This window comes from Oncorhynchus clarkii, chromosome 4, assembly GCF_045791955.1.
Source record: "Oncorhynchus clarkii lewisi isolate Uvic-CL-2024 chromosome 4, UVic_Ocla_1.0, whole genome shotgun sequence".
NCBI lineage: Eukaryota > Metazoa > Chordata > Actinopteri > Salmoniformes > Salmonidae > Oncorhynchus > Oncorhynchus clarkii.
Window position 1 is genome coordinate 10,989,565 of NC_092150.1, and position 25,834 is coordinate 11,015,398.

The window sequence follows — 25,834 nt, forward strand, 5'->3', positions numbered from 1 at the left end:
AGGCGAAAGCATGTACAGATCGACATGAATGCACACATCCAGACAACACGTTATGTAACAGTAGTATGTTTAACATACAGACATAGGACAGGCAGCCATAAACGTTCACAGAAAAACAGACAGCAGAGTGAACTGGACCTAGTTCTCAACTAATGGTATACAGTTGGTGACAGACACATTGAAAGGGTTTTAGGTAAATCTGACATTTCACAGATATTTGTTAAATCGAATTTTATTTGTCACGTGCCGAATACTAAAAGTGTAGATTTTACAGTGAAATGCTTACTTACACACTAATAGATGAAAAGATAATAGTAACAAAATAAAATTACAATGAGCTACATACAAGGAGTAACGGTACCGAGTCAGTGTACTGGGGCACGAGGTAGTTGCAGTGATTGAGCGAGGTAATATGTAGGTTTGGTTTGTAGTACTAACCTCATCAAAAAAAAGAAACGTCTTCTCATGTCAACTGTGACATCTTTCTTTTGGTGTTTTTCCAGAGTTAGTAGAAAGGCCTCTTTAGTGTCTTAAGTTTTCATAACTGTGACCTTAATTGCCTACCGTCTGTAAGCTGTTAGCGTCTTAACGACCATTCCACAGGTGTATGTTTATTGAACAAGCATGGGAAACCGTGTTTAAACCATTTACAAAGAAGATCTGTGAAGTTATTTGGATTTTTAGGAATTATCTTTGAAAGACAGGGTCCTGAAAAAGGGACGTTTTTTGTTTGATGCTGAGTGTATGTACATGTAGGTAAAGGTAAGCAGAAACTGTTTAACTGTTCAGCAGTTTAATGGCTTTTGGGTAGAAGCTGTTCAGGAGCCTTTTGGTCTTAGAGACTGCTACCGCTTGCCGTGTGGTAGCAGAGAGAACAGACTGACTTGGGTGGCCGGAATCTGACAATATTTAGGGTCTTCCTCTGACACCGCCTGGTATAGAGGTCCTGGATGGCAGGGAGCTCTGCCCCAGTGATGTACTGGGGCATTCGCACTGCCCTCTAACGCTTTGCCGTCAAATGCCGAACAGGTGCCATACCAAGCAGTGATGCAACCAGTCAAGATCCTCTCAGTGGTGCAGCTGTAGAACTGAGGATCTGAGGGCACATGCCAAATCTTTTCAGTCTCCAGAGGGGGAAGAGGCGTTGTCATGCCCTCTTCACGACTGTCTTGGTGTGTTTGGACCATAATAGGTCCTTAGTTATGTGGACACTAAGGAACTAACCTTGGCAAGCTTGGACACTGGGACTATGGTGGTCTGTTTGAAACGTGGGTATTACAGACAGGGTCAAGGAGAGGTTGAAAATGTCAGTGAAGGTCAGCACTAGGTGGTCAGCACATGCTCGGAGTATGCGTCCTGGCAATCGGTCTTGGTGTGTTTGGACCATAATAGGTCCTTAGTTATGTGGACACTAAGGAACTAACCTTGGCAAGCTTGGACACTGGGACTATGGTGGTCTGTTTGAAACGTGGGTATTACAGACAGGGTCAAGGAGAGGTTGAAAATGTCAGTGAAGGTCAGCACTAGGTGGTCAGCACATGCTCGGAGTATGCGTCCTGGCAATCGGTCTGGCCCCGCGGCCTTGTGAATGTTACCCTGTTTAAAAGGTTTTACTCACATTGTCCGGGAACAGCTGGTGCGCTCATGCAAGGTTCCGTGTTCCTTGCCTCGAAGAGAGCTTTGCATCACTGGGCATCTTGTGGCTGGGTTTCCCTTTGTAATCTGTGATAGTGACGGGCGTCAGAGCCAGTGTAGTAGGATTTGATCTGCGTCCTGTACTGATGCTTTGCCTGTTTGATAGTTCGTCGAAGGGTGTAGCAGGATTTATTTGTATAAGTGTCCAGATTTGTGCCCCGCTCCTTGAAAGCGGCAGCTCTAGCCTTTAGCTCAGTAAGGCTGTTGCCTGTACTCCATGGCTTCTGGTTAGGATATGTACGTATTGCCACTGTGGGGACGACATCATCCATGCACTTAATGAAGCCGGTGACTTATGTGGTAAACTCCTCAATGCCATGGGATTAGTCATATATTCCAATCTGTGCTAGCGAAACTGTCCTGTAGCTTTGCATCCGCGTTATTTGACCACTTCTATATTGAGCGCATCACTGGTACTTCCTGTTTGAGTTTTTGCTTGTAAACAGGAATTAATAGGATGGATTAAGTCAGATTTGCCAAATGGAGGGTGAGATTTGTATGTGTCTCTGCGTGTAGAGGTGGTCTAGAGTTTTTTCCCTAGTTGCACAGGAGACATGCTGGTGGAAATAAGTTGAAACGGATGTAAGTTTCCCTGCATTAAAATCCCCGGCCACTAGGAGCACCACATCTGGATGAGCATTTTCTTCTTTGATTGTGGCCTTATACAGCTCGTTGAGTGCGGTGTTAGTGCCAGCATCGGTTTGTGGTGGTAAATAGAAATCAAGAGGTTCATAAAGGTGATATCACAAAAGTCCCCCTATTCACTTCATAGTGCACTACTTTGGACCATCATAGTCAATGTACAGTAAACAAAGCAGGTGTCCTGCTTACTATGCCTCCGAGACAGTGGGGGAAATAAACAAATGACGCCGTTTATATTTAAGACAATCATCTCATGCAGAACGGAAATTATAGTCTTTCTGTGGGAAGAATGTGACAGCAGCCAATTGTCCTGTTCCGACACAGAAACACAATGAGACAGGAAGTGGGCTTTCTGGGAACGCCACACACATACATACAGGCAACGCCTTTATTCCTTATTACTCATTTATTCTCTCATTACGAAATCTCTTTTCTGACTAAACCAGACTAAAAGGGAAGAGACACGGTAAATAAAAAGTGATAGACGAGTCATTGTGTATATAGAGAAGTTAGAATTGTTTTGTGGCCTCCCTTCAGTTGAGCTCAAACCCACTGACAAATGCTTCAGACAGATGGTTGCTCACTTATAGGAAAATGGAGGCGAATGGTATTTTGCGTCACATGCCTTCGGTCCTGTCCCAAATCTCAGAAATGTTGATTAAAAAGAGACCGATTTAGAGTAGAAAGAGCATCTTTCCTCTCAAAAAGGATAAAAAAAAAGTGGAAGTATAGGAGGTCAAGCCTTCACAAAGTGTGGGCAACCATACCAGACTACATGCTTTGGGAGTCAAAATGTATGTTTTGGCAGTGCTGGTATGATGTGGGACTTGTTACCTAGCTGTTTTGGCTGGGCTTTGTTGAACCCTTTTAAAATTATTTTATTGTGCTAGAATCTTGCCCATTTGTTTTGGCTTGTCACAAGGGCTACGTTTAGACAGTCAGCCCAATTCTGATATTTTTTTCCACTTATTGGCCTTTTGACAAATCGCATCAGACCTTTTCACATTAGATATTTTTCAGAGCTGATCTGATTGGTCAAGAGAGACAATTAGTGAATTGGGCTGCCTGTCTAAACACAGCCATTGTGTGGGCAATGGGCATTGCAACCATTACTGATTGCTTGGCTAGTGGTATTTGCTTTAGGGACAAAAATTGAGGTTTCAGTTTTAGAGTTTTTATGATTGTCTTATGCAAGTAGAGTACTAGACATACCTGATTGTTTGGCTTGTGCTGGGAAGCGGAATCTGGGATTGTGAGGGAGTGGCTCCTGGTGACCCCCGCCCCTACCGACAACTGCCGAGGCTGAGAGCGACTTGCGAGATGACCCTTCACCTCAGTTGGTGGACTGCTGCCGCCAGCCCCTCCCTCAGTCTCATCTAGCAGCACGGCGTCCCAGGGGTCCCCGCCGGCTGGCCCTCCCACTACAGTCACGGTGCCGCTCGGTGCCGGTGAGGTGCCCTCATCACCCTCAGCTTTGCACCTGTTGAGCGGGTCCAGGTCCAGCCACTCGAAGCGGCTGACGGCAAGTGGTTCCACGGCAGGTGGCGGTGGGTTGGGCGCCAGCGACACGGCACAGGTCGGGGCAGCATCCAGGTCAGTACTGGCTGACCTGCCGTTCTTCAAGTATTCCGAGGTGCTGTGGATCTTGTGGAAGAGCTTGGCCATCTCCGGGGTGACGGTGGGCTGATGGAACACCATGGCTCCGGGCTGCTGGATGGGAGTGAAGGCCATGAAGGAGGTCTGCGGGCCAGGCAAGCCCATGTAGGGCGGCATGGCTGGAGAAAAGCCATTCTGGAAGGAGCAGGTCTGGGGCTTGGAGAACGGAGCAGAGGGGAACATGGGAGCCTGATGGTGGGTTGGTGTGGACACGCCGGAGCCAGAGGGGGTGGAGAGGATGGAAGGCGTCCACTGGCCGTTGGGGAAGGGAGAGGTAGCTTGGCCCCCCGGGTAGGAGGCGCTGAGGTTGAATCCCAGCAGCGAGGAGGGCCGCGAGGCCTTGCCGCTGTTGGCCCCGAAGCTGTCGTCCAGCAGGAGCTTCTCCAGCTCCTCATTGGTCAGCTTGTCTACGTCGATGTCCTGGAACTTGTCCTTCTCCGCCTGCTTCTTGGCATCGGGGAAGACTATGAGGTCCTTCTCTGGTCGGCTGCTGGAGGAAGGAGTGGGCCTTGGAGCGGCAGTGGTCGCCGGGAGCGTGTGTCTCTTCTCCCTTTGTAGTTTCGCTAAGGCCTCCGCTTCCATGCGAAGGGCCTCCTCCTTACCCACAACCCCCATGGGCTGGGTCACGTCCAGCTTCAACCCATTACCACTGGATATCTGGGCCATGATGTCAATTTGAGGGTGCCATGTAAGTGGAGTTTGTAGTCAGCACGGGTTACAAATGGGTCAGACGGGAGATTTGTTTATTCAAACACCTGGGAAAGGACGAGAAAAGAGAGCAAGTCACAATACAGCCATCACCAGGAACAGTCTACAACCACGACAGGGTCCGACAGAGGCATCTGTTCTGCATTTAGGGAGCCATTTCCATAGCCAATAGTAAAGTCTGCAAGACAAAAAAAAACTAGCCGATCCGAATGCCGTTACATTTTAAATAGCCTAGCTGTAAGGGAACAATGTATTACCAAGATTTATCAGCTATAATCACACGGGACCTTTGACTGTGACTTGTAAAAACAACAGAGCAAGAGGCTTACTGACATCCTGAAGTATCGAAGGTGTTCAACATGTAGAGACAGCAGAGAGAAAATCCCTGACAGCCCCACATACACAATGATGCACAGTCAGGGTCAAGGTGGAGACCATAAAAGGCCTGTTAAAGTTTACTGCGCCTGACTAGCACAAGGACTGTCACATGGGTTTCACACTATAGTACAATGTGCTTCAAAATAAACCATCTTTCTTACTGATTTCACTGAGTGTAGCTACAGTACGGATCAATGTCATAAGTGACTGTTATTTGGCTTGTGTGTGTTATTGGAGTGAAGAGTTGAGAATCAGGCCAACACATCTACTGCATACCCTTTTCATTGAAATTGATTGTCTGTCTCATACAGCAGCAAGCAATAGCCATGTTATCAGAGGCTTACTTCTTCCTGAAAATTGACAACCATGATACGGGTAGGTAGTTAAATGATGATGTCGTATAAAATGTTTCATAGACAGGCTAAATGATAATACCATGATATTACAGTGCCTGTTTTTTGTATTTGTTGTCTTCTGTCACAAATCTCAGCAGTATGGTGCAGAACATTGTGGCCTATGTGTTGTGATAAAAACCTCTCCCTGGCTGCAACGTGTGCATTCATTGAGTTCCTCAAAAACGACACAGCGCTCCTATTCTCCTCACTACCCAGGCCCTCAGTCAGAGTTCTCCCCCCAGGCAACACAGCCCTTTCCTGAGCTCCCCTCCCATAGTGGTGAAGGCTAGCTGTGCATGGGATCTCCAGCTAGCCTAGCGCCATTGTACGTGAGGAATTTGGCATGAAAGGCAGCCAGACGGGTCTCTTTCTCTCTGTATCATTTTGTATGCTACGGCCCAAGATTGTCTTATCAGCTGTACTAATATCAGATCCTGGGCAGAGATTCCAGCGGTGGCAAACCAACGGAGGGAACAGCAGTCAAACATTTGTCTAGCAGCTTTGTGAGACAGACAGCTCTGCCAGACAGACGTCGACCGAGTTTGATCTGGGTAAAGAAAACAGGAAGGCAGAGTGGTGGTACTGGATGATTTTTATTTTTTTGACTCAACATCATGTAGCCTAGAATATGCAGTTTGTTAAGTTTTGCCCTCAGTCTTCCTTTTAAAAAGTAGCCTATACTTGGAGTAGATGCAGTGGGCTATGGCATCTGTTCATGCTATAGGTTAGGCCAGTGGTTTTCAAACATTTGATAGTTTTGTTGTAGCATTAAAATAGCTCACCTCAATCAAGGGCTTGACAGTTAGTTGACACGTTGAATCAGGTGTGCTAGCTCTGGAATAGTTCAAACATATGGAACGGCTGAGGGTCCCCGAGGAGAGGTTTGAATCGAAAGGGCTGCAGTAAGGGATCAGGCCTATATAGATTTTTTATCTTGAAGCTTTGCAGAAGGACTGCCAATGACATTCAAAGTAAGGGTCACTGAGGAAGAATGAGCGAATGCAAGACTATATGCAATATAAATGACAGAACGACCGATAATAGGCCGAGCTGAATTATCGTGTCGATAGTCCTTTTGTAGTCTTTGCCGATAGTAAAGCTGCTGCTATTGTACCTCCCACTCACCGCCTGAGCCACGAGCACTGCACAATGCCGAGGAGTGTCTGAGACAATCAGCAGCAAGCAACAAGCTAGCCCATTATCCAGTGACCAAAACCAAACTCCTATTGCAAATATTTGTTTAGTTAATTGACGAATAAAGGCTTGTGTCAACATGCCCACCCAGACATGCATGCAATAGAAAGCTAGCTATGTGAACTGTTAGCAAAGATCACAAGAACTGTGTTAGCTAGCTATATTAGCTACTATGTTAGCTAGCTAGAAAAACATGAAGCTAAGATATCAGATAGGAGCTAATAGCCAACGTAGCTAGCTAACATTAGCCGGTTATCATTTTGAACATGCACCATTTTCGGCAACGAGCCATCTGACTTGTGGTGCAACGTTAGCTATTCGCTGGTGTGCTGATCTGACCAACTGCAATCTTATCCAGAAATTGACAGTTAGTAGTCGCATTACATTATTGTTGTGATATGGAACAGTGTTTTAAAAATGTTTAAATAAAAAAGGTTAGCAATAGCTTTAGCTTCCTAAGAATCTTCCTGCATGTTTATGCACCAAGAAAGCTGAAGATCGGCGCTCGTGCGTTCACCCTTCTCAAACTATGGGCAGATTTGAGTCATTCAGACAGAACATGCATCGTCGCTTCATATTCTTCCCTAACCTCACTCTCCTTGTCAGATATTAAGCACATTTATGGCTTGGTAGCAAAAGTCATCGCCATTGAGGGAGTTCTCATAGTAGCAGTAAACTGCAGCAAGTGATATGAGTGACAGAGAGAGATATGAAAAGGAGCAGAGTTACAGCCTAGCTCTATCCAATCGTAGCAGAAGGATCAAGATACAGTGCATTCGGAGAGTATTCAGAACCTTTGACTTTTTCCACATTTTGTTAAATTACAACATTGTTCAAAAATGTATTACATTTTTTTTCCCCCTTCAGCAATCTACACACAAGACCCCATAATGACAAAGCGAGAATAGGTTCAGAAATGTTGGCAAATTTAGAAAAAATATAACGCATTTCATTTAAGTATTCAGACCCCTTGCTATGAGACTCGAAATTGATCTCAGGTGCATCCTGTTTCCATTGGTCATCCTTGAGATGTTTCTACAACTTATGTCGAGGCACAGATCTGGGGAAGGGTATCAAAACATCTCTGCAGCATTGAATGTCCCAAAGAACACATTGGCCTCCATCATTCTTAAATAGATGAAGTTTAGAACCAAGATTCTTCTTGGCCGCCCGGCCAAACTGAGCAATCGAGGGAGAAGAGCCTTTGTCAGGGAGGTGACCAAGAACCCAATGGTCACAAGAACCTTCCAGAAGGACAACCATGTTTGCAGCACTCCACCAATCAGGCCATTATGGTAGAGTGGCCAGACAGAAGCCACTCCTTAGTAAAAAGGCACATGACAGCCTGCTTGGAGTTTGTCAAAAAGGTATCCAAAGGACTCAGACCATGAGAAACAACATTCTCTGGTCTGATGAAACCAAGATTGAACTCTGAATGCCAAGCATCACATCTGGAGGAAACCTTGCACCATCCCTACGGTGAAGCATGGTGGTGGCACCATCATGCTGTGGGGATGTTTTTCAGCGGCAGGGACAGGGAGACTAGTCAGGATTGAGGGAAAGATGAACGGAGCAAGGGGCAGAGAGATCCTTCAAGAAAACCTGCTCCAGAGTGCTCAGGACTTCAGACTGGGGCGAAGGTTCACCTTCCAGCAGGACAATGACCCTTAGCACACAGCCAAGACAACACAGGACTGGCTTTGGGGACAAGTCTCTGAATGTCCTGAGTGGCCCAGCCAGAGCCCGGACTTGACCACGATCTAACATCTCTGTATAGAACTGAAAATAGCTGTACAGCCACATTCCCCATCCAACCTGACAGAGCTTGAGAGGATCTGCAGAGGAGAACGTGAGAAACTTACCAAATACATGTGTGCCAAGCTTGTAGCGCCATACCCAAGACGACTGCCAAAGGTGCTTAAACAAAGTAATGTTTTTTTTTTATATACATTTGCAAAAACTGTAAACCCCATAATGACAAAGCAAAAAAAGGTTGTGTGTAGATTGACAAGGGAATAATAAAAATAATTTTAAAATAAGGCTGTAACATAACAAAATGTGGAAAAAGGGGTCTGAATACTTTCCAAAAACACTGTTCAACCCGCCCATTTCTTGACAGATAGCTGAACTAGCCAATTTAGTCATTTCGTCCTGGCAGCCAAGTTGTTTAGAGATGTGTCCTAACAGAAACACATATCTATATAGATTGATATCTCCCTCTCTCTCCCCAGAGCACGGAATATGGTTTATCTCAGCTCACTGGTCACCATAGCAACACCCACCCGTAGCACGTGCTCCAGCAGGTATATTTCACTGGTCATTCCCAAAGCCAACACTTCCTTTGGCCGCCTTTCCTTCCATTTCTCTGCTGCCAATGACTGGAACGAATTGCAAATATCACTGAAGCCTTAGATCTCCCTATAACTTCAAGCATCAGCTGTCTGAGCAGCTTACCAATCACTATACACAGCCCATCTGTAAATAGCACACCCAACTACCTCATCCCCATATTATTACTTACCCTCTTGCTCTTTTGCACCCCAGTATCTCTACTTGCACATCATCATCTGCACATCTATCACTCAAGTGTTAATGCTAAATTGTAATTATTTCACCTATTTATTTATCTATGGCCTATTTATTGCCTTACCTCCCTACTCTTCTACATTTGCACACGCTGTACATAGATTTTTCTATTGTGTTATTGACTGTACGTTTCTTTATGTGTAACACTGTTGTTTTTGTCGCACTGCTTTGCTTTATCTTGACCAGGTCGCAGTTGTAAATGAGAACTTGTTCTCAACTGGCCTACCTGGTTAAATAAAAGGTGAAATAAAAACACTAAATAAGCATCCATGAGCACAAATCATGACATTACGTTGAAAGCATCTGCATTGAATAGATGTTCTTTTATATTCTCAAACTAACAGCAGTGCCTACAGTATATGACGTCCTTCCACACAGGGGTGAAATGCTAGAGTGATGTTTCTATGGAAATGTTGTTGATTAGTAGGCTAATGGAAGTCCAATGGAAGGCAAACAGATTGTTAATCATCTGTGGCACCATAGACTCCACTGATCAGCCAAAACAAGCTCAATAACTCAATGCACGCACACACTCCTATTGAATATGCATTCACCTGTATTGTAGGCCAATGCCATCTTAATTTACCCCGTTTATCAAAAGATTTGCCATTCATATAACAATTATTACCATTACGTTGTTGGTTTTTACCAATCTAAGTACAATTTATTGTTCAATATTAAAATTGATGCAGTAATGCATAAATGGCTGCCTGGAAAATTATCATCAACATTTTCTAATTCAATGATAAGCCCCCTAAAAAAAATACACATCGGACATTCTCTAATATAAATGGATGGACATGAATCGCAAAAAAAAAAGTTTATAACAGAATGTACCCAAATGTCTCTTACATTTAGCCTCCACATTAGGCTACTATGTGGGGCTGCAGGAAGGCAGGCTAAACCTACAGAACAAAAGATGACCGGAGATGGGCATCATGTTTTAGAAGCACTTAAAAGGGAAAGGGTGAAATTAAAATAAAAAAGCAGTTGGAGAATAGGCTCAAAGTAAAACATATCTGTGGTGCTGTAAACGATGTTGGGCTAAATTCCCTAATGACGTATTCAAGTAAAACATATCTGTGGTGCTGTAAACTATGTTGGGCTAAATTCCCTAATGACGTATTAAAGTAAAACATATCTGTGGTGCTGTAAACGATGTTGGGCTAAATTCCCTAATGACGTATTAAAGTAAAACATATCTGTGGTGCTGTAAACGATGTTGGGCTAAATTCCCTAATGACGTATTAAAGTAAAACATATCTGTGGTGCTGTAAACGATGTTGGGCTAAATTCCCTAATGACGTATTAAAGTAAAACATATCTGTGGTGCTGTAAACGATGTTGGGCTAAATTCCCTAATGACGTATTAAAGTAAAACATATCTGTGGTGCTGTAAACGATGTTGGGCTAAATTCCCTAATGACGTATTAAAGTAAAACATATCTGTGGTGCTGTAAACGATGTTGGGCTAAACTCCCTAATGACGTATTAAAGTAAAACATATCTGTGGTGCTGTAAACGATGTTGGGCTAAATTCCCTAATGACATATTAAAGTAAAACGTGTTAAAAAGACAAACGATACTCGAAGCTACCTACTACTAGGGAAATGTCTGTTTGACTAGAATCATTTATGAAGAATGGAGGGGTCACGGCACCAAATTACATTCTGAGTTTGGAACTTCCAGAGATCATTTGTTCACTCGATTGAGTAGAATAGCCTCTTTTACATTTCAAATTGCCTAATAAAAATGTAAGCTAACAATCTACTGGGCAGCAGATCAAAGTACAAAACAACATCTTTAAGAAAGGAATGAGTAACCAGGTCAGTTTGTACAGTGATGGCTGGGCTAAATCTAAAATGCTGAGCTTCCTGCTGCTTTGGGTCCAACAGAGAGCTGGTGCAACAAGAAAGAAACACATTGACATGACTTTAGAGTCCACGCTTAAAAGTAGAGTCTCAATACCCTATACACAACTACAATGTCACATATTATTGACATAGATGAGATTTGAGAGGTAAAAGTATGCAACAAAGTGGCAATAGCCTAACTCAAAATGTCAGTTCGATACTCATGGTTCCCACACGCAAACTCTGCCACAAACAACATTTCCATCCACAGTTACTCGAATAAAGTCATACTGTATAAATAAATATCACAGCTGTGATGGAAACGGGTAGTTTTGCTACAATTTTATAAATGCAGACAATTTACTCATTCGACGCGGTGGGAACTTTGTGTCTTACAGCTTATTACGCAAGAAATGGTGGAAATGCCTTTATGCGCAAATATTACTATAGTAACCACCATATGACTTGAGAAAGCAAGCCGTTTACTAGGCTACAGATTAAATAAGTTATGAAGACCTTCACTGGGTGGTGAAAGTGCACAGTGATCTTGATGTTATTTTCCAATAAATATTGAGGGTCTTATTCTGGTGACATGATCGATGCTTGACTGCCGTTAGACAAATAAAAATATGAATTGCTCTTATCCATAATCTCCTCATGTGGACTAGCCTACCCACACTGTATCTGCAAGCTATTGGCTAGAGAGCACGTGTCAGAGTAGGCATATTTGCTATTCAACACAACAGTTTGTGACAAAACTATCGGTAGAGTTGAAGATGTGATGGAAACACATTGAACTTTAGATTTGTATTCGGTACATGAAAACTTAAGTGAAAAAGTACAGTGGGTGTACTATGTCATCATGCACTGATTTTTATCCACAACAAGTCTGTTGCGTGGAAACACCACTGGTGGGAAAATGGGCAGATTTTCTTTGTGCAGATATCTTAAATAGTCGCATGAAAATCTGTCACCAATTGGATGGAAAACTAGCTAGACACAGATCCTGCCTTTCCTTCTGGGAAACATTTCTGATGACTGGGCAAATAGTTATTGGACAATCAAAGGAGCACCTGCTTCTCCAGTCTTTCTGTAGTAACATTACCAACTGTTCTGCTGTAACTAGGCCAAGTTTAACAAAACCATAATGATCATCTTTAACACCAAGATACTTGCTTATGCAGTTGAACAACGACTTTAATTTTAGAATCCTCCTGCTCCTTATAGGACACATCACTGCACTCTATACTCCTCTGTAAACTGGTCATCTCTGTATACCTGTCGCAAGACCCACTGGTTGATGCTTATTTATAAAACCCTCTTAGACCTCACTCCCCCCTATATGAGATATCTACAGCAGCCCTCACCCTCCACATACAACACCCGTTCTGCCAGTCACATTCTGTTAAAGGTCCCCAAAGCACACACATGCCTGGGTCTCATCTTTTCAGTTCACTGGAACCAGCTGCAAACAAACTCAAACTGGACAGTCTTCATTCAAAGACTCAATCATGGACACGCTTACTGACAGTTGTGGCTGCTTTGTGTGATGTATTGTTGTCTCTACCTTCTTGCCCTTTGTGCTGTTGTCTGTAGCGCTACCATGTGCTTCTGCCATGTTGCTGTCATGCTGTGTTGTCATGTTGTGTTGCTGTCATAGATCTCTTTATTTATTTTTATTTCACCTTTATTTAACCAGGTAAGCTAGTTGAAACCAAGTTCTCAATTACAACTGCGACCTGGCCAAGATAAAGCAAAGCAGTGCGACACAAACAACAGATTTATACATGGAATAAAAGCGTACAGTTAATAACACAATTGAAAAACAGAAAGTCTATATACAGTGTGTGCAAATGGCGTGAGGAGGTAGGCAATAAATAGGCCATAGTAGTGAAGAAATTACAATTTAGCAAATTAACACTGGAGTGACAGATAAGCAGATGACGTGCAAGTAGAAATACTGGTGTGCAAAAGAGCAGAAAAGTAAATAAAAACAATGATGAGGTAGGTAGATTGGATGGGCTATTTACAGGTGGGCTATGTACAGCGATCCGTTAGCAGATGTTTAAAGTTGCTCTAGAGTTGTATGTGTTATCTCTCGTCGTGATGTGTTTTGTCCTATATTTACACAGCAGGAGGCCTTTTGCAGGCCGTCATTGTAAACAAGAATTTGTTCTTAAGGTTAAAAGGACTTGCCTAGGTAAATAAAGATTTTTTTAACTGTAACACCTGACTCGAGCTGAACTTTGAAGCCGATCCTATTACTGTTGCCACAAATACAATTCGTACTTTGATATGCACACGTGTCAAGTAGGATTTCACAAATTGAAATGAATAATTTAGAGTTGATTAACTAGTTAGAGATAATTCAGAGAATAAACTTGTCAATATAGTTTGGCTACAGTGACTAACTTCAAATAGCCAGACAGAGTAAGAAATCAATTTAAACATCGAATACATTTTGGTACGCGACGGTGGCATAACTACGTGTTATTTGTCTTGGAATAATGTGCTCTGGAGGCGTCAAACGTTTATCTTCGTTGATCAGAATTTTGCACAACACTGATTCAATAATTTAAAGCACTCCGTGACCTGCCAACAAAGTTAAACAACAAGGAAGAAACGCAGGAATTTGAGTGCGAGCAAAGCCCAAATACCTGACACATTTTGGCCAAATATAGTTATTGGTATCTTAACTTTTCCATACATATATTATCAGTAAATAAATATAATGTATCACCTTTTAGCGGTACGATGTTTGTAGCCATTTTTCTGAAGCTGCAATTTTTATCCATCCACTCGCTCGCGCAGACACAACGTCAGTTCCTGTTGAGGTAGTTTGGGTTGATCACGTTTCACCAAAATCATACAAAATTGGGAAACAGCGTCACCATGTGCCACAAAACAGAAAGATGACAAGGGAAAATAATACTGGAAAATCTTTGGACAATGTTGATGTTATCTGAATCTCTGATTATAATTTGTTTATTTATGCGTGATTGGCTATTTGGTGTCACTGTCCTCAGGTTCACAAACAATATGAACAGCTAGTCATTTTATTTTGTATGCTCCATTTGTAGTCAGTTTTTACTTAGCTTGAGAGTTGACTACTATGAGAAAAACAACAAACAGAACAGCTTATTCAAATAAAATAAAACAATAGCTGTATCATCTTAACCTCAAGACACAAGGCATGAGAAATTCTAAGACATTTACATTTGCATTCAAATTACTATTGTAATTCTTGACTCCCAGAATGACTCAAATACAGGCAACAGTTGAGACTGGAATGGGTTGGACCACGTCCCAATTCAGCATCTCTTTGGCTCTGATGTAACTCCGCCCACTTGCTTTACACAGGTTTGTAAACGCCACGTACATCTTGCTTCACAGCACCTTGACCAACAATTTGAAGAAAACAATTTGACTGACTACTTCTGCCCAACTGGCTGCCAACGCGACTTTTTCACAGAGCAAAGAGAACATTTCTACCCAATGAGGATGGTTGGGGGCGGGGCGTTACCATGGCAATTAGCCGTTCGGTTGGTCTTACTAGGAAGAGGCTGACCAGTGTAAAGTGCATGACATCTGTAAACAGACTCCAGTCTTTTCGAATTGTCTCCAGGGTTGGATGAATTATTGCAAACGTTAACAAACAAAAAATAACTGAAAAGGTGGGCACTGTCAAAGTAAGTTTCTGTTTCTTTTAGCTTTTCAATTAAATGTAGTATCATACTATTATGGACAAATTACATTTCAGTAGTTGGAGATCGTGCGTGCTCTATCCACACCCTACTTGTTCAACACTTCAGTACCTAGCTAGATAGTTATTATGCTGCTACCTGTATATCTTCCAAATATATCCAGAGCTCATTAGAATATTATCAAAAAAGAATCACAATATGAACCTGGTAAAATTAGATGGCTGGATAACATATGTAACAGAACAAGTGCAACACTACTGACTGCTGCTGCTGATGTGGTCATGATGTTACACCTAAACAGGTTGACAGGGTTCTCTTTCAGGTGTCAAAGCCCAAGAGAACTGGGCTATGTTCAGTTGCTAAACGTTGTTGAACACTGCAGATAGAAATGCAACCAACATGATTTCTTGTTCTACATGTCGGAGAGGCACTTTTGTTCTGCATAACATATCTGAACGTTCCAAAACGTGTCCTGCTGAACACCCCTTTTATCCCATAGACAAGGGAGTGGCACAGTCACCACGGTTTTATTCTGGTCGAGGTTACTGTGGGGATTAAGATTAAACTAGTTTAACTTGTCAACACGTTGGTCAATAGTGAGGTGGGGGTTCACTGGTTCCAAAAGCATCGGCCACATTTCCCAGGCCAGTGAGTTTACTGTAAGAGGGTGATGTTTACTGAAGAACAATGCAGTATAACCCTGTTTCTTCATGTTACCTATGAAACATTTAGGAATTTAATATGCCCTATATATATGAAGAGAACGTTTGGCAACACACAATATCAATGACTTACCTATAGGCTCGAATAGATGCTGTATATCTTGCCATTCTGTCTGTGAAATAGTAGATTAGTGTCAGTTCATTTAACCAACCGTGAAATGTGTCTATTTGACCATTAGCCATTTCTCATAGTTTCTCTTGAAGCAGCTGTTTATGTAGTCAATGATTAACCTCAGCTATGTGATGTTCTCCTCTGTACACAGATGTTGTGGAGTAAAGCCTTCTGCCACTACACTGTGCTCCTCCTGAGCCTGTGGTTCTGTGTGGAAGCAGTGCCCATCGCTGTGGACAAGACTGAAGTGGAAACCCCAGAGGAGAAACTGGAGGCACCACAGAGTGTAGTGAGTGGATAGTGGAGTGTGTGTGTTGGAAAGTATTCAGACCCCTTGATTTTTTTTCTCCACATTTTGCTACGTTAAAGCCTTATTCTAAAATGAATTCAATGTACACCGTACCCCATAATGACAAAGCGAAAACAGGTTTGGAGATTTTTTTCCCACATTTATAATAACAAAACAACAACAAACGTATTTACATAAGTGTTCAGACCCTTGGTCCACCCAATCCTTTACAGACTGAAACCAACAGGTCTGGCCATTCTCTGGTCCACCCTGTTCTTTACAGACTGAAACCAACACAATATCCATCATTACACCCAGAGCCATACTGTATATAGGAGTGCATTTGGAAAGTATTCAGATGATCATCCTTGAGATGTTTCTACAACTTGATTGGAGTCCACCTGTTGTAAATTCAATTGATTGGACATGATTTGGAAAGGCACACACCTGTCTATATAAGGTCCCACAGTTGACAGTGCGTGTCAGAGCAAAAACCAAACCATGAGCTCTGAGACAGGATTGTGTCGAGGCTCAGACCTGCGGAAGTGTACCAAAAATGTCTGCAGCATTGAAGGACCCTAAGAACACAGTGGTCTCCATCATTCTTAAATGGAAGAAGTTTGGAACCACCTAGACCCTTCCTACAGCTGGACAAACTGAGCAATCGGGGGAGAAGGGCCTTGGTCAGGGTGGTGACCAAGAACCTGTTGGTCACTTTGATAGAGTTCTAGAGTTCCTCTGTGGAGATGAGAGAACCTTCCAGAAGGACAATCATCTTTGCAGCACTCCACCAATCAGGCCTTTCTGGTAGAGTGGCCAGACGAAAGCCAATCCTCTGTAAAGGCACATGACAGCCCGCTTGGAGTTTGCCAAAAGGCACCTAAAGACTCTGACCATGAGAAATAACATTCTCTAATCTGATGAAACCAAGATTGAACTCTTTGGCCTGAATGCCAAGCGTCACGTCTGAAGAACACCGTAGGGATGGTGCCAGGTTAAGCATGGTGGTGGCAGCATCATGCTGTGGGGGTGTTTTTCAGCGGCAGGGACTGGGGAGCCTAGTCAGGATTGAGGGGAAAGATAAACGGAGCAGAGTGCAGAGAGATCCTTGATGAAAACCTGCTCCAGAGCGCTCAGGACCTCAGATTGGGGCTAAGGTTCACCTTCCAACAGGACAACGGCCCTTAGCACGCAGCCAAGACAACGCAGGAGTGGCTTCGGGACAAGTCCCTGAATGTCCTTGAGTGGCCCGGACAAAGGTTGTAACTACTTATGTAAATGTGATATTTCCGTTTTCTTATTTTTTTTGTTGCAAAAATTGCTAGAAACTTGTTTTTGCTTTGTCGTTATGGTGCATTGTGTGTAGATCGAGATTTTTATTTTTTGTGAAGTTCATCATAATTTATTACAGTTGTGTCATTGCATGACTCCAAGTTTACTTCGATAGGATGGTTATTATATTAATATTTGTGCATAAAGGCATTCCCACCGCCATTTGTCGCATACTACATTTTACAGACACAAAAAGATCCCACCATGTCGAACGAACATCATCTGTCGGCATTTATAAAATTGTACCGAAACTACCTGTTTCCGTCACAGCTGTCGTGATTTGTTTTTGTACGCACTTGGAGCATGAATAATGAGTCAGAAAGAGGAAAGGCTCTTAAAGAAATACACCACTGCAGAAAATGGAAGGAGGTCTAGACATATCATAGGCCACATGTGAATCCAATGTAAACCTCTCCCCTTTCCACTTACTTACTACAATGTGGATTTAGATTATTTTTTTTTCCAGGACACCGGGCTTCACTATGACCGCTACCTCAGGGAAGTCATTGATTTCCTGGAGAAGGACCAGCATTTCAGAGAGAAGCTCCACAATACAGACATGGAGGACATTAAGGTACCCCATTAGCTATAGCATTTGCAGGGCTGTGTTCATTAGACACCAAATATATATTTTTAAAACGTACTGAAACAGAGATGGGCTACCTGTACTCGTCCAATAAGAAATGCTCATTTTATTTTCCTGTTGCAAAACATTTTCAGCTGTTGTTCGTTCCATGCCCTAATGAACACGATCCAGCTGGCCTGGTCGGTTTCCTTTGATTGTTATTGGCCCTCAAATGTCTGGCTGCTTTTGTTTCTGAGCAGCAAGGCAAGCTGGCCAAAGAGCTGGACTTTGTCGGCCATCAAGTGAGGACCAAACTGGACGAGCTGAAGAGGCAGGAGGTGAACAGGCTAAGGACGCTCATCAAAGCCAAACAAGACGCTGAGGGAGGGCATGGTGCGCTGGTGTATCTGTTATTCAAAATGTCATTTCCTGTCTAAATGGCTGCCATCCTATGAGCAGGAATGTTTGTCCAGTTGACAGGACATGATGCAGTGCACCACCAACATCCTAAGATTGCTATAGTGTGTCACATAGGAAAGTGGAAGTGCCTTGAGGCTATTGTGCAAGTAAATAGGAAAGTCACATGTTGTGAAATGTCTATATTGACACATTTGCGAAGAGGGGTTGAGGTTCTACTACCGAGCATGGTCTTGCACTCAACCAAGACCGTGCTTACATTGGAACTGCCAGAAATACTTGGCTGTGGTCACTGCCAAAGCTAACGTGCAGTTGAGTCGGCCATCAAAAAACTCTCAACTGCCTGTGAAATGTTAGCACATTCTTTTAGCGTTGCACTACAAATGTCCACAATGTCAGTAACTGCTTGGTGTCATCAGTCAACATGGTTAATTAATAACTAGTTAATTATTAAGAGGGGATTTTAATATGGAACATTTCAGAGAAAAGGTCACTATCATTAATTACAAGGATTTGAATTGCGGATAAACGTCAGCTGTAACTACACAATTACCTCATCATATACAGCCTCCATTTTGTCAGCAGTTTTCAGCAAGGGACTTGTAACCACTTAACTCGTATAGTATTAGTTTCCCTCCTAATTAGAGCCTTCTCTACTCTTTCCCCTCAGAAATGAACCACAAGGCGCTGCTCAAGCAGTTTGAGTACATGAACCACATGAACCCACACACCTTTGAAGTGGAGGACCTGGATAAGCTTATTCAATCGGTAGGGATGTTGTCCATGCGCACTACACCAGGGATCATCAACTAGATTCAGTCTCGGGACAATTTTTTTTCTTGAGTGGATGGTCGAAGGACCGGAACATAATTACATATAATTTGTAGACTGCAAATTGACCGCAAGAAGCCCAAACATATATATATATGACCAAACTGGACGAGCTTATAGTCAACACCATGTTGACTATATATATATATATTTGACTAAAGCATAATTTCAAACCTTGCTGACATTTGTATAACATCATGTCTCTCTATTATGCGTGTGAATACTTGGGAACAGTATTTCCCAAATGAAAATCTCTTGGAGCTGATTTCGCCAGTTGGGGAACTTTGCACTACACCATGATACAATGATTTAAAATGGCCGCACAACAGTTCTTAAAACCACCGTGCTCAGAACTTGTGGTGCATGTACCAAAATTAAACCAGGTTCTATACTGAAAAATAGTTTTAAAAGTTCACACACTGACAATGGCCTTACAACCAAAATGTTTGCTCTGCACTTGTCTCTTGAATGAATAAGCAACTCTCTGGTGAACGAGGACATCCATTTTGAGCCAACAGCCCAAAGGGGTTGTAGCCTTAAAGCTAACTTGCTGTGTTTGAATAGAGGCTGTATTGGAAAGTTCACCCTAACCATGCACACCACGTACATGTGCTACACCTGGTGAGAAAAAACAAACGTTTAGAGGACCATCATTTGCACTTAAAACTAATCACCAGGAACATGTCTTTCTCACTCTCTTCTCTAATGGTCTCGTTCCCCAGTTGTTATTGGTCTCTGACACTGAACAGTGGGCTTGTATAGTATTTATTTAAATTCCAATTTTCAGGTGAACAAAAAGGAGAGCAGTCGTTGAGGAAGTCAATCCAGTTTAATACAATAATTCAGGGAGACCCCTCCAGAACACAAGCATAGAACACGTCTAACAGTCCTCTGAGAAGGCACCTATATTAATCAGACCGTACCAAATATTCTGTAAACATCAGCCCGAGAGACTTGTACAAAGTCACAACATCAGCGACTACAGGATCACACTGTGTCACAGAGATATTTTCAGTGTACCTTCTGCAGCTCTGGCATCAATCACTATCAAACATTCAACACTGACACACATTTGATACAGGCAGTTAAAACGGGTCAAAGGTAAGAACATGCATACATAGTTACAACAGATAATTGTAGACTCACAAGTGAAAACGACCTAATTAAATATGGTACTTAAATGTACATGGTTAAGTCCTGTTTCCCTCCCCAAGAGAATGTATCTGTATGCGTCTCCCCGAACATAAAATCATGTTTATTACATAGGAGGCTGCGGAGGGGAGAAGGACTCTTACTAATGTCTGGAATGGAGTAAATGGAATGAAACCATAGAAACCATGTGTTTTGAGTTCAATACCATTCCATTTGTTCCGTTCTAACCGTTACTATGAGCCCGTCCTCCCCAATTAGGGTGCCACCGGCCGCTTCTGATTTATTACATATCAATTCAGATCCCAGTAAATCAAATACTGGAAAATAATTAATCAAATCATTTCTCATTACACAGATCTATCAAAATGTTCACTTACCTGGTAAAATTAGGGTTGCTATAGGAAGAATAAGAATGCTTTATTTTTTTCTGGTTGATATATATAGGCTACTAATGACTTGGAGAACTATGACCAGAAGCGTCACGAGGAGTTTAAGAGGTACGAGATGATGAAGGAGCACGAGAGGAAGGAGCACTTGAAGAACCTCGACGAGGAGCATCGCAAAGACGAGGAGCAGCACTATGAAGAGCTGAGGAAGAAACACGCAGACCATCCTAAAATCAACCACCCTGTAAGACGTTTGCCTTGATACTGTAACTAAACCCAAAATCCACCACCCTGTGAGGCATTTACCTTGATAATCAACCCCCCCCCCCCCCCAGTAGACCTGTAGCCAACCATAAGAGTTCACAGCACAAACCGATCTGGGACCAGGCTACAAATTGTGTGTGTGTGTGTGTAGGGCAGTCAGGACCAGCTGAAAGAGGTTTGGAAGGAGTCAGATGGTTTGGACCCAAATGACTTTGACCCCAAGACCTTCTTCAAACTCCATGGTAAGTTCACACCAGAAGCTATTCACAGCTTGAAAACACAGAACAAAAGTCTAATAAAATAATATTGTCTCACATTCTCAAATTACACACCAACCACAATGAACCCTATTGAGAAATTGTCTTGCAGACACCAATGGAGACAGCTACATTGATGAGCAGGAGCTTGAAGCCCTGTTCACTAAAGAGGTGTGTGTGTGTGTGTGTGTGTGTGTGTGTGGCTGGAGCAGGCCTAGTTTTGAAATATATGTGTTGTGTTTTGTAGCTGGAGAAGATGTACAGACCCAATCTAGATGAGGATGACATGACAGAGATGGAGGAGGAGAGACTGCGCATGAGGGAACACGTCATGAATGAGGTGAGCTGATACGAGGGGTGGGGTATGATGGGGTCACTGAGTCATTCACACAGCCAACAATTTTCCGGATTTTACCCCACTGCTTCTTCAGTCAACCTACTTGCTGACATTGACTTCCTTTCGTCTGTACTCAGGTAGACACCAACAAGGACAGACTGGTCTCCCTGGATGAGTTCCTGATGTCCACAAACAAGAAAGAGTTCTTAGAGCCAGACAGCTGGGAGGTAAGAGACAGGCCGCCACCACCTGCTGCCACCTGAGGTGGTCAAGAGTACAGACATGTTGTTGATCCTAACTCTGAGAGGCTATGCAGTAATGGAGCTTCTACCCTCTCCTCTCGTCTCCTCCTCAGACTCTGGAGCAGGCTCCCGCGTACACTGACGAGGAGATGAAGTTGTTTGAGGAGCAGCTGGCCCAGGAGGAGAGCAACCTCAACCAGAAGAACTCAGATCTGCAGAAACAGAAGGAGGAGCTGGAGAGGCAGCAGGAGAAGCTCAATGCCCAGAAAGCTGAGCTGCAGCAGGTAACATAAAACAGTAGCACATAGCAATGTTATCATTTACAAAATGTTAGCATAAACAGCTAACAATCCATTAACAACTAACGTACCAGTTTGACACAAAATGCATCTGCAGCACACAGCAGCAGAGCTTTGACACAGTAGAATCAAGTACCTTCAGTATTAGAGGGGTAACCAACTTAATAAATAAGTGACTTGTAATTTGACTGTTTATTGTGTGACATTGGCTCACCCTCAACAAAAGAGAGCTGTTTCATCTACAATTTTGTTAATTGTAAAAAACTTTTGAACTGGGTCATCACTCTCCCATGTTGTTGGTGGATAACTTCTTCTCTTGTCTGTCTTCTCCTCAGGCTGTGGAACACATGCAGATAATAAAATCGGAAAAAGCAAACGCCGCAATTGAGGTTAAAGGTTAGTTCAAGTTGCCTTCAGTTATAATATCCTCTTTCATAGACTGGTATTACCATCATTAATAATAACTATTGGTCGAATCCTAACTTCCACTTAAGTAGTCATGCATTGATGTCAATGGGAGACCAAGTCAACATTTGACTGAAGAGGAAGTTAGGATTTGCCCCTATCTGTTTCAAACACGGGGATGATGTGTTAACTTGTCTTTAGATGGCGGCGCTACAGTAGCAGTGCCCCCTGGAGGTCAAGCATTGCCAGTACTACCAGGAGACAGCCTACCTCTACCCCCCGGTCACCAGCAACACTTACCTGCACGCTCTTAGCAGGCCCAGAAGCTTTTTCTGTGTGTGGATCTGTGTGTTTGCGTGTGTGTATATATAAATCTCGCAGTGAATCAGTTTTAGTCTGTTTTAATGTGTTGTCAGACCTCCGGATTTCCCAACACACACCCAGTACAACAATTTCCGGACACTAGCTGATCCAATTAGAATGTAGCCTTTTGATTTTGACCCACTTCTAGTTGTGGCATTCTGTAGCTGACAGGAGCAGCCAGCACAACCGACAAGACTTGAAAGAATCTGAACCAGACATTCTGTGGACAATCCACTCTTCGTTATTAGTTCATTATAACCTATTGACAACCACGGCACAGTTCTAGATGGGATGTGCTTTGGGAGAAGTGGGAAGAGTTTTTGTAGCAGTAGTAGTTTTTTAGCAGAATGTGTGCAGTATTTCGTTTTCTACCTAGTTAGGTAGACTACCCGGTGGCATCGCTTCTTTGGAGAAACATGTTTAGAATACATTTGGTTGAATAGTTTACAGAGGTGGGAAAATAAAGGTCAAATGAATGCCTATTTTGACATGCTGCTTGATAGTATGTCAACCTCAATAAGTTCAAATTTACCTTGATAATAAATAGCCTTGCCGATTCATTCCTTACATTAATAATTGCCCATACACAGATAGACTCCTATTGGCTTCACATCAATGGCAATGAAGGCATAAATAGTTATTTTCAGTATTACATTCGTTTTAATTGGATTTTGTTAATTAAGAAACTATTATTGAACTGTAATTCAATATTGGCCACCTTTTTTTAACCTGCCATAAACTGCCATTCTTCCTCTTTGAACAAAAACACCCTGTTGATGTGGACTGTAAATGTTATTTATTCCATTGTGGTTGATACTGACAATAGTAGTATTGGCATTTCATTTATCTTAGTGGTGACTGTCTGTTTACTGTATTTGTGTGTGAGTGCTTGTCTTTGTGTGAGAGTAAGTACGAGGATCACAGATTAGGAACAAAATCCATGGATTTGTGGGGTAATACCATGGATATTCAACATTAATACCACAGATCTATACTTAATACCATGGGTATTCTACTATACTTAATATCAGTGGTGTAAAGTACTTAAGTTTAAATAATTTAAAGTACTACTTAAGTAGATTTTTTTGGTATCTTTACTCTACTTTTTTTTTTTTTGACAACTTTTACTTCACTACATTCCTAAAGAAAATAATGTACTTTTTACTCCATACGTTTTCCTGACACCCAAAAGGACTCATTACATTTTGAATGCTTAGCAGGACAGGAACATGATCCAATTCACACACTTATCAAGAGAACATCCCTGGTCATCCCTACTGCCTGATCTGGCGGACTCACTAAACACAAATGCTTCATTTGTAAATAGTGTGTGAGTGTTGGCGCGTGCCCCTGGCTATCTGTAAAAAAATTTAAAAAACAAGTAAAACGTGCTGTCTGGTTTGCTTAATAAGGAATTTGAAATTATTTATACTTTTACTTTTGATGCTTAAGTACATTTTATCAATTGCATTAACTTTTGATACTTAAGTATGTTTAAAACCAAATACTTGTAGACTTTTACACAAGTGTTATTTTACTTGGACTTTAACTTTTACTTGAGCCATTTTCTATTAATATATCTTTACTTTCACTGAAGTATTACAATTGGGTACGTTTTCCACCACTGCTTAATATCATGGTTCCGTTCCACAGGAAGAGCAGTAAAACAAATATAGGAAACTACAGGCCTGTGACGATCCTCAGCACCTTATCCAAAGTTGTTGAGAGATTAGTTTTTAATCATCTTGGGGATAACTTCTCGAGCACAAACTTCTTTATGAACTCCAATTTGGCTTTAGAACAGCTTATCTGCCTTTTTGACCACATCTAGCAGGAAAGTGAGAAGGGGAACTACAGGTATGGTCATGTTAGAATTGCAGTAAGCTTTTGACACTGTGAACCATAATTTTATCCTAATGAAACTGAAATGCAAGCGTCTAAATGATGTAGCAGTGAATTGGTTTAGGTCTTCTCTGACCAACAGAACACAAGAATGTAATGTTGGTGATGTTCTGTCAGAGGCCAAATAAATATCCTGTGGAGTACCGCAGGGATCCATTTTAGGGCCTCTCATTTCTTATATACGTTAATGATTTGCCAGATACAGTAAATTGCAAACTCCTACTTTATGCTGACGACTCAGCCATACTGGTATCAGGAAAGGATACAATTTACATAGAGGAGACCATCAGGAAGGAATTGCATTTTGTTAGAGATTCGTTGACTGACAACAAATTGTTGTGACATTTGGGAAAAACTGAATTGATTTTGTTTGGAACAAAACTTAGATTGCTTAGGGCTGACAAGATAAAGGTAAACTGTGCAGGCAAGGAGATTGAATCTAAAACAAGTGTGACTTATCTTGGTGTGTCCCTAGATCAATCCATTTCTGGAGACCTGATTGCTGCTAAAATGGTGAACACATTTTAATTGTTATATGGGTAACACCAGATATTTTAACATCAAAGTCAAGAAACTGCTTGTCTCAACCTTCATTCAGTGTCATTTTCATTATGCTGCTCTGCTTGGTATAGTGGGCTATCAAAAAAGCTGAAAAAGAGAATGCAGGTTATGCAAAATGTTATCAGGTATATGCTAAATGTCAGGTGTATTTATTTGAATGATAGGTATGAAAATAATGTTTTAATGTGATTTTTAAAGTTAGGGGAAAATGCATTGAGTAGTGCCACTTTTTAGCATGTCAATAATAATGTATGTATTTATGGTTGTTCGTACTTTTGTCTTGCCTTTTCATCATTATATGTGTTATTGTTTTACCATCGAGGACCACTTTGGAAACAAGCGTTTTAATTAATACTTTCAAGTGATATCCTCTGGGTTCACATTGTACATTTTGTTGTATATGTCTGTTACCCAAAATTAATTCAATTCAATGGATATTCTTCTATATGTAATACCATGGATATTCTTCTATACGTAATACCATGGATATTCTTCTATACGTAATACCATGGATATTCTTCTATACGTAATACCATGGATATTCTACTATACTTAATACCATGGATATTCTACTATACTTAATACCA

At 42.0% G+C, this 25,834-nt stretch overlaps 2 protein-coding genes across 3 annotated transcripts in view; one reads left to right on the forward strand and one right to left on the reverse strand.

The window, feature by feature from the left end:
• Window positions 1-13,924, reverse strand: part of LOC139406412 (phosphatidylinositol 4-phosphate 3-kinase C2 domain-containing subunit alpha-like) — a 71,573-nt gene extending 57,649 nt beyond the window's left edge. For both annotated transcript variants that reach the window (XR_011633984.1, XM_071148965.1), the window contains exons 1-2: window positions 13,848-13,924; window positions 3,550-4,748 (exon numbers count right to left, since the gene is read on the reverse strand). Coding sequence is in view for 1 of the 2 variants with exons in the window: in XM_071148965.1 (XP_071005066.1) it covers window positions 3,550-4,659 (1,110 nt within the window). In the remaining variant the exon portion in view is untranslated. The remainder of the gene's footprint in view (window positions 1-3,549; window positions 4,749-13,847) is intronic.
• Window positions 13,925-14,665: 741 nt separating this feature from the next.
• LOC139407562 (nucleobindin-2-like) lies at window positions 14,666-25,519 on the forward strand. Its single transcript, XM_071151387.1, has 13 exons — window positions 14,666-14,796; window positions 15,797-15,934; window positions 17,733-17,840; window positions 18,092-18,224; window positions 18,919-19,016; window positions 20,676-20,861; window positions 21,033-21,123; window positions 21,251-21,309; window positions 21,386-21,478; window positions 21,613-21,702; window positions 21,831-22,001; window positions 22,352-22,412; window positions 22,623-25,519. The coding sequence occupies exons 2-13, from the start codon at window positions 15,797-15,799 to the stop codon at window positions 22,733-22,735; spliced, it is 1,341 nt and encodes a 446-aa protein (XP_071007488.1). The 5' UTR covers window positions 14,666-14,796; the 3' UTR covers window positions 22,736-25,519.
• Window positions 25,520-25,834: the final 315 nt, after the last annotated feature.